Source organism: Melozone crissalis, unplaced genomic scaffold, assembly GCF_028551555.1.
Source record: "Melozone crissalis strain CALT ecotype California unplaced genomic scaffold, PUWL_Pcris_2 ptg000018l_1, whole genome shotgun sequence".
Taxonomy (NCBI): domain Eukaryota; kingdom Metazoa; phylum Chordata; class Aves; order Passeriformes; family Passerellidae; genus Melozone; species Melozone crissalis.
Genome location: NW_026535796.1, coordinates 23,805,856 through 23,822,280, shown reverse-complemented (window position 1 = coordinate 23,822,280; position 16,425 = coordinate 23,805,856). Strand labels below are relative to the sequence as shown.

The 16,425-nt window shown below is 40.2% G+C and overlaps 1 protein-coding gene across 1 annotated transcript in view; it reads left to right on the top strand.

The window, feature by feature from the left end:
* RAD51B (RAD51 paralog B) overlaps window positions 1-16,425 on the top strand; it is a 397,656-nt gene that overhangs the window by 269,075 nt on the left and 112,156 nt on the right. The window contains exon 10 of the mRNA XM_054275735.1: window positions 1,630-1,708. Within this exon, the coding sequence (XP_054131710.1) occupies window positions 1,630-1,708 (79 nt within the window). The remainder of the gene's footprint in view (window positions 1-1,629; window positions 1,709-16,425) is intronic.

Sequence of the window (16,425 nt, the reverse complement as noted above, 5' to 3'; positions counted from 1 at the left end):
CATACTTTGGTTAGTACTTATGTGCATAGTAGTGCATGGAATGCCAACAATTTGACCTTGGATGTCAGAATTGTAACTGTTTCACTTCAGGCCTTTCCAATTAAACAGCCAACTGTTGAGGGAGGCTCCACCTGAGTGTTTGCACTGTTTTTCCCCCCCGTCCTCTCCCTTGCATTTTCAGTGCTGAGGGAGTTTGTGAGGCACCTGAAGGCCACTCCTCTTCACTCTACTTTCTTCCTGGCAGTCTTCCTCCTGCTGTCTCTGTGGTAACCAGTGACAGGACCTGAGGAAATGGCCTGAAGTTGTGTCAGGGGAGCTTTAGGTTAGCTATTGGAATAATGCTCTTCATGCAGAGGGTGATTGGGCACTGGAACAGGCTCCCCAGGGCTGTGGTCACAGCATCAAACCTGTTCAAGAGGTGTTCAGGAAAATGCCTTCAGGTGTGAGTCATGGTCCTGTGCAGAGCTAGGAGTAGGATTCGATGAGCCTTGTGCATCCCTTCCAGCTCAGCTTATTCTGTGATTCTGTAATAATGACAGGCAAGGGAGTACAGATTTTATTAGACTGCATCAGGCATGTTGGATATGACTTGCTGCCCTTTTCTCCAGAAGATAATCCCAGAGAGAATGGTAATTAACATGGAAGAGGGGAAAGTGCTACTACAGCAGGTTTCCTGCTTGGATTATTCACAAAGTATTCACAGTATCATAACCTGGTTTGATGTTGTAAAAATGTCACTTTCGTGCAGGTGACAGCATGAGAGTTATTTTAGGCAAGCTATGGAAGAACAGTCCTTGGCAATGAGCAAAAATCAAACAGGCAAGCAATAGAGCTTGGGCACATTTGTGTGAGTTTGCCACCTGCATGTCCCACATTCCCTACTCTGCCCATTTCTGTCTCTGTGGTTCTGCTGCAGGCTCATCTTCCACGGAGGACAGTTCTACCATAGTGGAGCCAGGGATCTTGGTTTATTTCTGGTGTCACCCTAACACCAAGCTAAATTCAATTGCACTGTACACCCACCCTGAGGGAATTGCGTTTCCTATTTTGATATTTCAAGGACAAGATCCTTGAATAAAGCTTGACATGGTCATTACCCATTTTGCAGAAGGGGACATCCAGATACATGCAATGGCATGTTACCATCCCCAATGTGATGACACATGAGTGCCCGTGCTGCTTCCAGGGGCAGGGTAAAGACAGTGGGTGGAGTTCTTGGAGAAGCCAAGGGGGCATATCTGTGGAATGGCTAATGGCAATTAAAAATTCCTTGTATATGGCAGTAGCAGTTTTGTTCAAAATCGTCTTTGAGTGCAAAAGCCTGAACAGCAGGAATGGTTAAGCTTAACAGGATGCCAGTAAGACAAGCAAAAGGTACTGCTTCAATGGTATTTTTAAAGGCATTTAAGGACCTGTAAATCCTTTTAAAATTGCAGCATGATCTATATATGTGTATGAGAAGATCTCAGCTACTTAGAAGTGATAGGGCTGGATCAATAACTACATGTTATATGTGAAGTGTGCTTTACTACTTCTGGAAGTTAAATCTGGTGAGATTGCTTTTGGAGATTTGAGATTTGATCAGTATGTTATAAAGATGCATACTTACATCATGTATTTGCTTTGCAGCTCCTGGTTGCTAAATCCCCTGTTGCTCCATTCTCCACTTTTTTCTACACCATTGAGAAATCGGGCTTGATTCTTCAGGGTAAGACCAGAGCATTTGTTGTTTTGTCTTTTCAATTAGTATTTTAAGCAGACTGAATGTAGATAACAACAACTATTATTGAAAATTGTGCTGTTTATACCACATTGAAACCCCACACATTTAAACATTTTGGTTAACAAGGGGACATTCTGCTGAATTCACTGTTTTCTCTTGGATTACACTAAATTGATTCTTGCATTTTTCTATGGATCTAGAAATGGGCCCTGAAATTATTAACCAGGGCTCCTTGTTTTTCTCCAAGGTAAAGTGGAATGGTTTGGGTAACATGGGGCGCAATGGAATAGGTTTCTTCAGGAGAAACATACCCATCTATCATTAATAGCCTGTGTTAATGAATGATTCTTCTTTAGCAAATGGCTTGGCATCAGTAAGAAAATTAATATCTGTTTTCTGGTTTTGTGGTCATTGTAATGCTAATGCCCAATGGTCTTAAATTATCCTCAGATTCTCTAGGATATGAAGTGTTATGCTGAAAAGCTGCATATTAATACCATGCTGACAGGGAACTAGGATTCCTTGTGGCTGTGTCCTGAATCATGTACTTCTAGACACAGCAAAGAGAGAAGTACAACTCTTCCCTTCTTTTCCCATTTATCCCTACAAACATCCTTACTTTTTGACAAGAGATCAATTTTGTTGAGTTGATGTCTTTTGATATGCAGCCTGGCTCCTCATCACTGCATCAGTTTAACAGACTGAATAAGACTATCAGTGCCTGTCACTTTCTGTTCAGGGAGGACACTATGATGTGCAGCCAGGGCAATAAGACAAGTGAGTATAGCTGGTTCTCAGTTTCCAGTGATGGAGAATCACTGATCCCATGAGGCACTATGGACATTTTAAGGGATGTGAACAGTTCTGATTGCAAATTTCTCACATTCAAATAGGCTGTACCAGAATAATGACATATTTATATTTCCTAGTGACTCCATATGCTTACATCTCAGGTGATGTAAAATGTCAGAAAACAAACGAAATGAAATTGTTTTATGGTGCCTTTTTGCTTCCATTTGATACAGCTGCATAATTGTAATAAGGGGGGAGGTGTCTATACAGCATTTCCTAAGCCTTTGGAGACTATTTTCAGTATATGTTTAGATAGCATTTTGGGCACTTGATCTGCTTTATTTGGTACCAGTAATTCTAAAAGTCTACAGGAACTAGAAACAATTTTTATTAGTTTAAATGGAGAGTACTTGCAAGAGTTGTTCTTGATGTGTTTTGTTTCAGTATAGGGCAGATGATAAGCTACTTTTCTATCTTGGATATCTTGAGTTACATAGATGTTTCTGGTCATTATTTTAAAAGGCAGACAGTTTCCTGCTCTGTCCTCAGGCCCTAATGTAGTGAAACTTTGGGAAGGAAAGTTTTCCTATTTCAGAAACAGAGAGAATTTGTTCAGAGTCAATCTTAATTTTTTCAGCTCTTTTCTGTGAGCCATGAATATAGCTTTCCCAGGGCTGAACCATACCTTTAAAGAACAAATAGGCCTGGTTACACATAATGATGGAACAGCACTCTGATAGGAGAACATCACTGGATTAAAAGTGTGGCAATTGCTCTGTTCCCTACACCCATGTGTTTCTGGGTGTTACACTTAAAACATCATTTGCCATTTTTCTACAAACAGATAAAACACCAGTTTGGATTTCTTTAAGTAATTGATGTATTTATATCAAGCATTCTTTGTGCATTTTGAAAGGCAACAAGAATATCTTCTCTGTGTGAGCCTTTTATTACTTTCTAACTACATAATTATGTTTCTATTTTAGATCTTTTTCTCCAAGGGTAGCAAAGAAGGGTATGGTTCCCCTAATAATGTGGCCCAAACTCTTTTACAGAGACTTGTAAGCACTTACACATGAACCATCTCACTAATTTGTAAAAGTAAATATTGCATGGTCTCATCCCACATTTCAGTGATCATTATTTCTGTGGAAACAGGAAGTGAGCAAATCACCAGGAAATGTCTGGTTTGGATAAGATGCAGAAAGTGGCACCAGACTGCCTTGTTCAAAAGATGCTAGAGTTTTTCTGAGTTGTACTTGGTGCTTCTTTCCAAAGGGAAGCTGGATGCAAGGTAAGGTGTGGAGGGACACCACAGAGCACTAACCAGTGGGATCTGTCCCCCAGCCCGCTCCCAAAGGCAACTCTGCCTTTCAGGCTTTGTACTTTGATTCCCTTGGTGTCAGGAGGTGAGCACATTGAGGGTGGCTGATGGGAACAAGTGGGTGGATGTGGGAACTGGTGAGAAGCAGCAGCTGGCTGAAGTGCCCAGGATTTTTTCTTTTTACTCAGGGGGTCCCATCCTGGGACCATTAACCAATAGGCCATAAACAAATTGATATCGGAAAATGTAGCTGGAAGCTCCCTGATTAGCGAGGGTGAATGGGGAATGAAAGACAAAGTGAAAGTGTGATTTAACAGTTCCACAAGCAATTTCCATTGCCACCTCTGAGGGATTAGGATGTGTGGAATAGGCTAAAAAAAAAATAGGAGGAGCTCCCCCCTGCTTTGTTCTGTGGGCTGGAGGATAATAAAACGGCAGGAGAGGCAGTGTGGCTAGTTAGGGATTTCACAGACTGCTATTTGATGCAGTTTAAGGAGCCCTTCTGCTATTGTTGCAGTTAAAATGGGAAGCGGAACTGTTCTCCATTTGCAAAAATCTCCAGCGTCCTCAGGAAGAGGGCTGAGAGCAAAAGGCTATTAAGATGGTAATGCTGCCCCATTTGGAGGAGTGTATCAAAATCCTCTTTGTCAATGTAAATTGCTGCTCTGTTTCCCTAGTATCTTTGCATCTCATGGCCTCAGTGCAAGCACAGAAATTTTTGGAGGAGACCCTTGTGAAGGCAGAACTGCTTCTCTTTTATTCTCAGAGGAGATCTCCAGGCTGCCCAAGGGTCCCTTGGAGAAAAATTCTTTGCTTTTATAAACCTGAAGTGTTCAGGGATTAAGAGAATCCATTTATGCACTCACTCTTTTATTTCCACTTTCAGACTAGAGAAATGAAATGTGATGAATCAAAGGCCAGATTGGACAGTCAGAAATTTAGCAAAGAAAAGTCTTCAGCCTCCTCCCTTCATTCCTTCAAATTGCTCTGTGCTATAGCGGGAGTGGACTGGAACCCCAAAAATACCCTCAGTTGCCTTTACATTGCAATGCAGTGTCATGTTCTGTTCTGCCAGTGTCATTCTTTGATGAACCTGAATTGTGAGTGCAGAATCTAGTCTGACAGCCAATTTCTATTTTGTAGAGATCTTAGACAAAAAGGCAGAAACCTGGATCAAACACTGCAAAATATTGGAAGTTTTGCTGTCAGCTTTTGTTTGATGTTCTAGGAACTTGCTGCCACCCCCCTGTTTCAATACCAGTTGAACAGCAGCTTCCCTGTTTCAACCAGTTGCAGTGAGTGAAGTCATACCATTCAAAAGAAGAATAAAATTAAAAGAGCTCCAGATCTACTTGATTAGGAATGCAAGTTGTAAGATTATTTTTCTCCTTGGCTATGATATCATTTCTGTTTTGATTGGAGATTGCTAGCTGGTAATTCTGTTCTGATATGACAGAAGAAATTTTTAGTTGCTGTTGCCTAATTGCAGTTTCATTGAAATTTAATGTAGTGCATCCTAGGTTGGGCCAGCTGAACTAGAAGTTGCTACTTAGCTTTGTGCACACATATGTGAAAAAGATAGGCTAAATGAAACTGATTTGAAGCTGTATGCTGTGGATGATCATCCAAGTCTAGCTTTAGAAGGAGCAGAGTTCTGGGATATAAATACAAGTAGGCAACAAGCCTAGCTGTTACCTACCAACAGCTCAGCTGTTTGTGGAAGTCTCATTCCATCTCACTTAAGCAAATGCCTTCTGTTACCAAGAGGAGGCTGCTGCAAAAGGAGTCGGGGACACGGTGGCTCTTTGCCAGCTGAAGAGTCTGTTGGGAGTCAATGCTTTAACTAAGTGATTAACATTGCTCTTCATGGAAAAGCTCAGAAGCACTGAAAACATAAGGCAAATTCTATTCGTGAGCTGGGACGTGTTTTTTGAATAATGATATATTTTCAGTTTCATAGGGCTTAAAGATGGATAGAATTATCAGTTCATCCAAACTGACCTCCCATATATGATACATGTTTCCTTCAGGTACCTGATAACTTTGTTGCGCTGAATAATTTCTTCTAGAAAAGTAATCACTATTAATTGCAGACATAAAGAAATGTGAGTTCCTAGCTTGGATTGATGGTATTTTCAAGTTTTAGCTACCTTGATGCAAAACCCTTGTTCTGTATTTCAGATTAGAATTTGTCTGCCTTCAGCTTTTGGCCTCAGTTCTTGTAAGGACCTTCAGTGCTAAAAAAAGCATTGCTGCTGTTAAACGGTTGCCATTTTTCATGAGTGTACTTGCCATAATGATTTATCTTGCTATGTTTTACTCTTCCTTTTTGAAAGGTATAACTGTCTAAAAATTTAACCTCAAAATTTTGTGTCTCTTGCTGACTGGCTCCCAAATACCTTGTATTGCTAAAGGGAAGAGTTTGAGTGTTGTGCCACAGGACTGAATAATTAGTTTATTAATCCACTCTTTCTGCTGCCCTCTTTTTCACTGCACACAAGCTGTCTGAACACAAGTGTGCTCACCTTGCATGTAATGTCCTATTGAGGCAGGTAACTTACTATATGTAGAAACAAAAGAATGTGGCACTTGGAAGAGAGTGTCTCAAGTTTCACAGTAGTAAGGGAAAAGATCCACTAACAGCCAAATCTAGGGAAACCTTGGTACATTATGTTTCATTTGTCACTAAGGTAATGAAAGAGGCTCATTTTGATCTCTAAATAGCATAGGGTCTGCGTTTGTACTGCAGCATGGCAAACTGTCTCCAAAGTGCTATAACTAATTTCTATGGCTGAAGCAAGTGAAAAGTGCCTCATTTTATTTTGTAAAGAAACAAGTAGTGAGGTAGAAAAGGAATTCTGAAAGAAAGGGCAGCATTATTTGTATTGTATTGTGTGGGTTTGAACAGTGAAAGACAATGATTTACTGCATCAAAAGCTTTTATTCAATTGAAGAACTGTAACTATAAAGTGACCTTTGTCTGGAGCAACATGGATATAATCTGTAAAACGAAGCAGAGTTGTACTTGATGTGTGAATGGGTGGAAGACAGATTAATGGGAATAGAGTTGTGCATTGCTATTGAGATGGAAAAAGATTTGCAGTGCCACTGGTGATTTCCAGGCCTATTGGAGGGATAAAGATGAACTGATCATTGTTAGGATCTCTGTGGGGTGGAACCATTTTTGCTGTATTCCCCACAGGACGCTGAAAGTCTCATGCTATTTCTAACAGGTTTGTAATAATGAGAGCAAAGAAGCACTATCAGTTTGTAGGTTAAGTCCATCCTGGGACTAAGGAATGAGAAAAAATAAGACTGCCATCATCCCAATGCCAGCAACGTGACCCACACAGATATAGCTGACATCAATGAAAATGTCCTTTTGTTCAGGCAATTCATGGCATTTTGAGGAGTGCGTTACTAAACCTGTTTGCTTGGATGAGGGTGTCCTCATTAGATGGGTTTGTGAGAATTGCTCTACTGCTCTGCAGCAGCACTGCCAAAGCCTTGCTGGAGTTGCCAAACTCCATGGCTGTCAAATGAAGGAGGACAGAGAAAAAGAGCACAGATGCAAAACCAACGAAAAATGTTTATGATGAGAAATGGAAGGAAAACATTTTAATGGTGAATGAAGAATAGAGGCATCTTGGGTTTAGATCCAGTAGAAACCACAATAAACTGTAATTTCAATAAAATTAAATGTTTTTCTCTGCAAACATGACCTTTCACATTGTGGCATAGTAGATAGGCAGTAGATTGATAGAGTTTCTGGCCATGTTTGTTCCTGTGAGCTTAACTTGTGTGAGGATATTATGCTGGATAAATCCAGTTTAGCGCAATGTTTTGAATTACCTGCTTATTTCTAAAGATTCATGTAAAGATACTGAAGATGCTTCTGTCTTGCACTTAAAGCCAAACATGTTCCTAAGTGCTTTACTACATTGCAACTGAAGTACCAGCATTTAATTTGTCTGAAGTTCTACTAAATGTAACATGAAAAAAAGTTTTAGTGCAAGCAGTGTGCTAAATTTGTTCTCATTTATACAAGTGTTAATCAAAACTAATTTCTTTTATTCCAGTGTTGTTAAAACAATGAACTGAAGAGCGTAAGTCTGTTCCCCCCTTTTCAAGGCTGGCATAGGCTTCCTGGGACAAAATGACCTCACTTCAGAGAAATCTTCTCCTTACCGGGCTCTCTGTAATGAATTCCTGATCAAAGTGGGCTGCTCCCCTGGGTTTTCAGCATAGTGCTAAAGCAAATGGCCTTTTTTCCAAAAGGCTTTTAACATAAGGAGTGTAATTGTTTGTTGATTAGAGGTAGTGTCTGTGATTTGTGACAATATATTGTTCTGGGAACTGAACATTGTCAAGGAAGACTAAGACTTTACTAGTAATTGCCTGGATTTAATGTAGATGTCATATATTTCAAGCTACAGATTTGTAAAATAAGGTCAAATGTACCTGAAATGGACTTAATGTTCTTAAGTGAACACATTCATGAGTAGGAAGCTAAATAAGTGTCTGTTCAAAAACTTGTTTTCCAGCCAGAGTAAAGGCTCATGCTTTTGTGTGCAGCTTATGAAGGTAAAAGACTGTTAAGCCTCAGTGATTTTTTTCTTTTCTCATGTAGGCACAGCTAAGTTTCTTTTGCTATCCTCAAAGGTTATGTCTGTACTGGCTTCACCACTAACATGTTTGGTGAAGCCATCTCTGATGCCATTTGATCTTGGGAAAATATAGTTAGCAATAGAGAGAGGACTATGACCCAAAATACTTACCCTTGGTAATATATGCAACTTTTCTTTAACTGTAGGAATTTATGTATTACTAAAATCTTGTAAAATCCCTAAGTGTACAGCCTGTTTTCCAAAGAGAAATGCTGCACACTTTATTGCTGCCTCTGCTGAGGAAATCCAAAAGTTACGTACAGTCTAAACTCTGGAAGTCTCCAGAGTGCAATTCTGCATAAGCAAGCACACTTGAATAGCACTTCATCAAAACTAGGAAACTTTGCCTGAGGAGAGGCTTACTAGCACAGGGATAACACTTAACAAATAGGGCTTCCACTGCTTTGACTCCAGTGCTGTTTTTCTTTTAAACTTTCTCTATGTTTTGCGAATTAACACACCCTGAACAACTTCATGTATCTCTGCATCTGATGTGTTGGCTTGCCCTGTCACAGATTTAAATTATCTTCTCATATAATCTTAAATCTATCTTGATAAGATGGAATAGGAATATATAGCACTTTCTTAAAAACAGGCACATGTGATAAACCCTCTCAGCAAACAGTGGTTTACTTCAAATGCTTTTTCTCATTACAGTTGTTCCCTAAAATTCACAATGTTGGGCTGTTACTGGAAAGTATTTTCTGCAATGTTCCTTTGAACTTTAGCACTGCTTCTCAGTGTTTATGTTGTAATGAAACCAAACCTGGTCATTTGTCATTCAGTTCTGTGAAGACCCCTGAAAAACTTTTGAGATTAAATTTTGGGGCCAATAGAGTTAAAGAAGCATTATAGAGGTAAGAGAAGCAACAAGGTTAGCCAGCAGTTTGCTAGAGTGTGATGTACCAGCCCAGGCTGTCCTTTGGTTTGCCACCTGAATAACCCAGAGGGTCTGCCTTAGGGTTCAGACACATAGGCAAGGCAGCACAAGCCTGCAGGGGTGAAGAGGAAGCAAAGGCAAATGATGCTACAATTAACAGTTCAACAAAAGGTGTTGCTGAAAAGATTTTACTTTATTGTCCACTGAATCTCATTTTCATGTAAATGTCCTAGTTTTTCAACTATAGAAACATTCTCCCATACTCTCCCAATGCTCTATGGAGGTGAACTTCCCAGAAGCAGCAGCTGAGATGTGAGGAGTGATGTTTCTAGAAAATGCTGGGGAATATTAGAGCCTGAGTAGTCTGAACTGAGTGTTGTGTGCCTTTGTGTAGACCTCAGCTGAGATATGCCTTACTGTTCAGTGAATAGGCTTAGAATAAGCAGGCTAAAATCCAAAGTTGTGAACACCAAGTTTTGCACTGGTAAAGATGTTCTGAGTGAATTTAGGGATGGGATGAGATAATTTCTTGGTAGCATATATAAATACCACATTCCTCCTTCAGACTGCATATGCTTGATGAAGGACTGCAGCCTTGAGACACGACAGGTGGGAACTGCACACCACATCTTTTACTTTTCTTCATGCTACATTTGTGCTGTGAGCAAATTACCCGAACAAGATATTGGGCAGCCAGGCACATACATTGCAGCTGTGAGTCCTAGCTGGGAGCTAGACCATATCCTGTCTGCTGTGGCATTTGCTGAAGTCCACAGAGGAGCAGAACATCCTGTTTGCTTAGTTTTCTTTTGTCTGCCCCATACCAGCACAGGGAGAATATTACTCTATATCTTTCCTCTTCTGCTCTGAAATTGGATCACAGCACTCATGATTTTGTTCAATAGCTGGAAATGCTGAGGATATCCGATTGCTGAGGTCTCTTATTTTAAACACCACATGCCAGGAAAAGTATGTGGGATCCCACCAGCATAGCACTGAAGGGTGCAGGATGCATCAACAGGAAAACCAAACAAAACATGAAGTGAAATTCATTTGAAAAGGGAAGGGACTCACAGACCACCAATCAGTAGTGTTTTAAGTCTTCATATATATACAATAGGCCTTTTATTTTCCTTCAGTTCTTCTCAATATGCAAACTATCTTAAACTGATTTTTAGAGCTGCAGCTGTCACCAAAGGCAGTGGGACCTGGAGGTGCTCATTACCTTTGAAAATCGAGCCAATGTATTTGAATTCAGTAGTAAAAGCCAAAAGCACTAAATCAGGATGGTGAAAGCATAACTTTGATAGTTCTGTTATGTGATCCTGGCCACCTTCATGTTGGATACAGAGGCAGGGCCTCACACAGAGCACACCAGAGCTCAAAGGTATGTTGTTTCTTCTTTGCCTTTCAGCCTTCCTTCCCCTACAATTCTGTTGCCTTGCTTCATTACTGCAGTCCTTCCAGCTGAGTAACACCAGATAGAACTTTATTCAAGTTTAACAGAACTTAGATGAACTTTTATTCATCCAGAATACTTTGCTTTCCTTGAGAAACAGGTTTTTTTTATCCAAGGGGTCCAGTTTGGCTAGCAGGACAAAAGATGGGCAGCCACCTGAGTCACAGTTTGATTTTCATTTGGAATATTTGTTGTGCCCTAGGAAAGGTTTGTAAGTAACGTATAAAAGTCAGAGCAAGCCCTGATTACTCTGATGTAGAATGAGCTAAATTCCACTGTCACATCTGAGCACAAAGGGAATAAGGTGTCCCTCAAGCTGGTCCCAGCTGCCTGGGCTCAGAAAGGACACGGCTCTATCATTTAAGGGTACAGGAAAACTTAATACATAAACTGAATTTGAAAATTCAAGGCCTCTTCTGGCTGAAGGGGTAAGAGAGCTGGCCCACTGAGGGCTGCAGCCAACAGTGTGGCATTAATTTACAGGGAAAGCTTGTTTAAGTGGCCTTCTGTTACTGCTTGCCTCAGACTGGAAGCTTTCTCAGTTCGTTGACTGTTTTTTTTTTTTTTTCATAGTGCCACATATTGTTGGTAAAATAAGGAAACTTGAAAACAGAGGAAGTAGAGGTAATGTCGATTTTGAAACACCAGCAGTTGAAAAGACCATTCACAGTTTCCTTTAAAACAAAACCAAGGGGTAAGATAATGCTAACCAGGGCTGGGTGCCCAAGAGAGCATCATAATGAAGCATCCACTGTTATTGTTCAACTCAGTGTTTGTTCTTCATGTGAACAAAAGGAAGGAAGAGCTCTGCTATCAGGCTGGAGAGGAAGGAGTCTTTGTTGCCCTTGGCTACCCTAACTTTAAATGTGAGGAAGCACAGGGCACTGCAGCATAACCTTTCTGCAGTATTAGATGAGGAAAATTGATAGTTCAGGAGGTTAAGGGCGGTACTCTGTTTCTCTAGGCTTCCCTTTCATGACAGCCCCAAATCAGGTATGGCAGTGCTGGTATTTATTTAGATCACGTGAGGTTTTTAAAACTTGGGTTTGAACCCCGCTATTTCTGCTTTGCTGCTTCTCTGCCGTGTGATTCTTCCTCTGCCTTGTTGCTCACCACAGCAGTAAGAGATGCCATTTCCTTATTGAATGTGACAGGCACCCAGTGTCCTGAGTGTAAAGTTCAGTCATGTTGCTGAATGTGTCTGCTAGAGACTGAGTCAGGTGTTTACTATACTTTTCTGTTCCTGCTCTGCCCATAGATTTGTCTGCTGAAGCGGCAGAATTCCTGCCGTCCCTCTCCCCATCTTTCAAGTCAGGAGGATGACACACGGTCAGATTAGTGATAAAGCTTACCATGCTCAGAGCCATTGTTTCAGATTTTCAGATGATTCAGGCAATGACTGTGTCATCAGCTAACCTCAGGTTACAATTTAAAGATATCCCAGCAATCATGAAATTCTGATTAGCTTGCTGTGTGTTAGTTCTGCTCTGGCTTTGTCTAGTCCATGTACTACCTCTGCATTCCAAGAGACATTGGAGAAACAGATTTGCATCCCATTAGAGGCAATGCTGTGGTGCTGGGATGTTTGAAAAATGTAGGTGCATATTTTGATTCTGATATCCAGAGTTCACTCCTTATATATGATGCTTTGAAATAAAAGCAGCCCACAAATATAGATCAGCTTTGTCTCCCATTCAGGGTGTATCCTTGCATTGATTTCCTGTTAATTCAAGGTTACCATGGCCCATGATATACAAAATGACACTTCCACACACTTAAGTTAGAGTCGGTTTCCATAAATCTGAAATCTAATTCTTTTCACAACAATATGTTTTGTGCAAGTTCTACCACCATGACTGTAGACAGAGAAAGAACATTACCTAGGTAAAATAGCCTTCTTTTGTTTTATGCAAGTGATCTGAGGGCTTGGTGATTTGTTATAGTGAAAAAAGCATCTGGTAAGAATGCAAAGAGAATAGGGAGAATCCCATGAAACTACTGAGAGGGTCAAGTGTAAGAAATGTTCTTTAAGGTGTCATAGTAAGTCAACTATATACCATTAAAGGCAGGAGAATGAGGGCCTCAAATTAGATATTTGAGGTATGATTGGTTTGTGTGTAAAACCATGCTAGATACAGGAAGAAATAGATACCATATTGCATTGTTGATATTGTGGCTCTGAAAACCCACTAAGTTCAACACAAAAAATAGAAAAAAAACTCTGAATGTCCTGAGAAATTAAATTAAGAAATGAAATTAATTCAAACCACTCACCAAAGTAGCCTTCTGAAAACAGGTTGGTTTTTATTTCACATAATAGATAGCAAAGCTCAGTAAAATGCTGAAAATCCAGATGGGCTAGTGGAGGAATGATTCTGCCTGTTCTTAGTTTTCTTATGTTACTAGCATCTTGAAGTGTGGAGGTTTTTTGAAGGAAAAAATTCCAAGATTAGATTTAGCACATTTCAGTCAGGCCACAGCAAGTATACTCAATTTACAAATACAAATGTTTTGTGTTTGTTTTCCTAATTACTATCCCTAGAAATTATTTGTTTCTTAAAAGCTAAAAGGACTTCTTTCCTTCTCACATATCATCATGAGTGGTTTTAATAGAATAAATTGTGTCTTTGCCAGTTTAAACAGTTGTCTTCAGTTAGGCCAGTCATGGTGGCTTATGTATACAGTTACAGTTTTTGTATTTGGGTGTTAAAATAAATCTGAAGAGGCACGGAAGAAACAGAACTTACTTAGGTTTTTTGTGTACCCTTTTCTGAGCAGAACAAGCAAGGCTGAGTGAGTGACTAGCATTCATTAGTGTGGCTGAAGACAATAGATGAGCTTCTGAGTACTGTCAGGGAACAATTATCTTCAATAAAAGTAGGTGCTGGTTTGGTGCATCTATAATTAGAACTGTCTAGTACTGTGGAAAGTGTTTCTCCTCCCTCTTAGAGCTAGAGGGCCTGGCAAAATCTCCTTTGGGATGAAACTAGAGCATTTATCTGAAAGTCTTCCTGGGTAAAGGACAACCCCATGACTTCCTTTATATAAACTGTTTTTATGACCATCCATATCTAATAATTTTAACGTGCAGAGGATGTAAAACCCATGTAGCAGATACAAGAGGATTGGAAGCCTTCTATCAAAGCCATGCCTGATGGAATTGCTTTATGTTGGAGCAGTATCTTTGACAGACTTAAGCAGTGGTTTTAATTAAGAGTAAGGGTCCCATTGTAATAGATATGAGGGGTGGCAGTGGATAAGGCCATGGTCTAACTGGAAAGAAGAGGAGGGTCATGGCCAGAAGAGTTCTGTGTTGCACTGCAGCAGTACAGGTCTTGCCATCATTAGTGGCCGGGGATATGCTAAGCTGTTTCATGGCTTCCTCCACAGCTTTTTCCTTGGAACTCGCCTTAGCACGAGACTGCCCTAGGGTTAGGCTTAGGGTTGTGCCCAGGGTTTGGGGTTAGGGTTCCCCTTCCCACTGCCTCACCTTTGTATCTGTTTGGAAGGGGAAGGGTAATGCAATACCATTTTACAACACAAATCAAAAGACAGCACTTGGATACAATGAAATTGGGTGTGATTTCTTCCTTTTCCTTGGATAGAGACTTACTGAACCCTAGGTGTGAGGAGAGCAGTGCAGTCCTTACGTGCATCCTCTAATAAATTTCTTCGTCAATGGACTAGACTTGGTAACAGAACAGTTTGCTGTAGGAGAATGCTTAATCCTGCCTGTGCACAGATAGAAGCCTTTTATAAAAGAATCCTGTTTGAATTAGTAAACCTGTTACTGGGAAGAAATCAAGTGAATTGGTCTGACAAAAGAAACAAGAATAGATGACACAGTGTTAGTGAAAAACTGTTTTTTAAAGAAGAAAAATGGTTTTGTTTCCACAAGCTAGCAAAAGGGATATTGGTTGCTACAGCAGGAATCTAATGGCATCAGAATCACCAGCCTGGTTGTTTATTTGTAGGGATATATTCAGTGAACATTTCAAGCACTCCAGGAAGAAAAGAGAGACTGAGGACTTAGCTGTGTTTTATTAACATTTTCTTTCCAATAGAAATCAAGCTGAAGAAGACAACTGAAGATAAATCCTGATTTCACTTTATTATTAGTTGTTGAGATATGCATTTATCAGAAGAAATGAGAAACAGATACATCAGCAAACACATCTGGCCTTAGACTGGCCTTCAGGTCTTCCAAAAAGAAGCACAAAATATGGAGTTGTTTACAGCCAGGCACTTAAAATCCCACACAGCTGCAAGGGTGAGAGGCAGCAGAATAAACTCTCAAGACAAGCTGACAACAGCTCCACTGCTGGGGTGCCCCTTTGCAGACGAGACAACAACAGATGAAGAAATCTTGAGAATGACCCAGAGCAGTGCTCATTAGTGAATGAAGCACAGGCAGGAAATGGGACAAGATTTCTTTTGTCATAGTTTTTCACCCAGCTGTCTGCCTGTCCCACAGCCACCCACATGCAATCAAATATAGTCATAGTCAACCTCCAGAAAAGTTATACAAATAAAACCTCCAGTGATTGCATACAGACTCCTTCCAAGTTACATTCGCCCCATTAGCAAGGAATGAAAAATTACTGGGTTTAATCCAGGCACGTTAATCATTGCAATTGAAACTTATTAGGAGGGGTTGTATACAGGTAAATCTGATAGAACTATATAATTCCCCTTACTGGTGTCACCTGGATATCTATTTCTCTGCATATCTACTATTAATTAGTGATTTACTAACACTTTTACTACTTCTATTTTGTTTCCTTTTTATGGCAAAGCTGTGATTTTTACTTTACACTGTCTTTGTAAACTCTCTTTCTGTTAAACAGATGTGTGCAATACCCAAAAAGGAGAGCATTAACAAGCAGAGAAAAACATTTCTGGACTTCTGAAATGGAACCTGTGGAATCAAATGCTATTTTGAGATTTTTAAGTTATCATAATGACATTAAGACTGCAGCTTCTTTGGGACTTTTTTTTTGCAAGTACAGCTCACTTGTTCATAGGCTATAAAAAACATTTGCTTTTTCTTATGGAATGAATGCAGTTTTTTATATAACAGAAGCCTGTTACATAGAATTCTGTAACTCTTGTTTTTTCCAAATGGTAGCCATCCTGTTGCTCTCCACCAGGAGCCACCTGTCTGTAGGGTACTCTGAGTAGTTACATTCTGCTCCAGTGCTGTTCATTGTGCCTTGATGTTTGGCTTTGCTGCTCAGCTGCAGTGGCCATTTTCAAATCGAGCAGTTGTCTATGAGCTGTTCATGAGAGTCTTCTAAATGGAGACTTTGAACACATCAGCACTGAGACTGAGCATCAATAAAATGAGTGTCATATTTGTAGCCTATGGCAATTCTTTTAAAAATCATGGATTCATGCAGTCTTGAGCCATCCAGTGTGTAGAGTTCCAGAGTGGCATTAGGTAGACAGAGCATTCAAGCTGGCATTAAAAAAAAAAAATCCCAGCCCCTTCCCACCCAAAATTGTCAGCACTGATAGGAGACAACTTTCTCTAGTGTCAGCACCTCTATTTAGAAACCCCACTTGAATCAGTCCATGTGA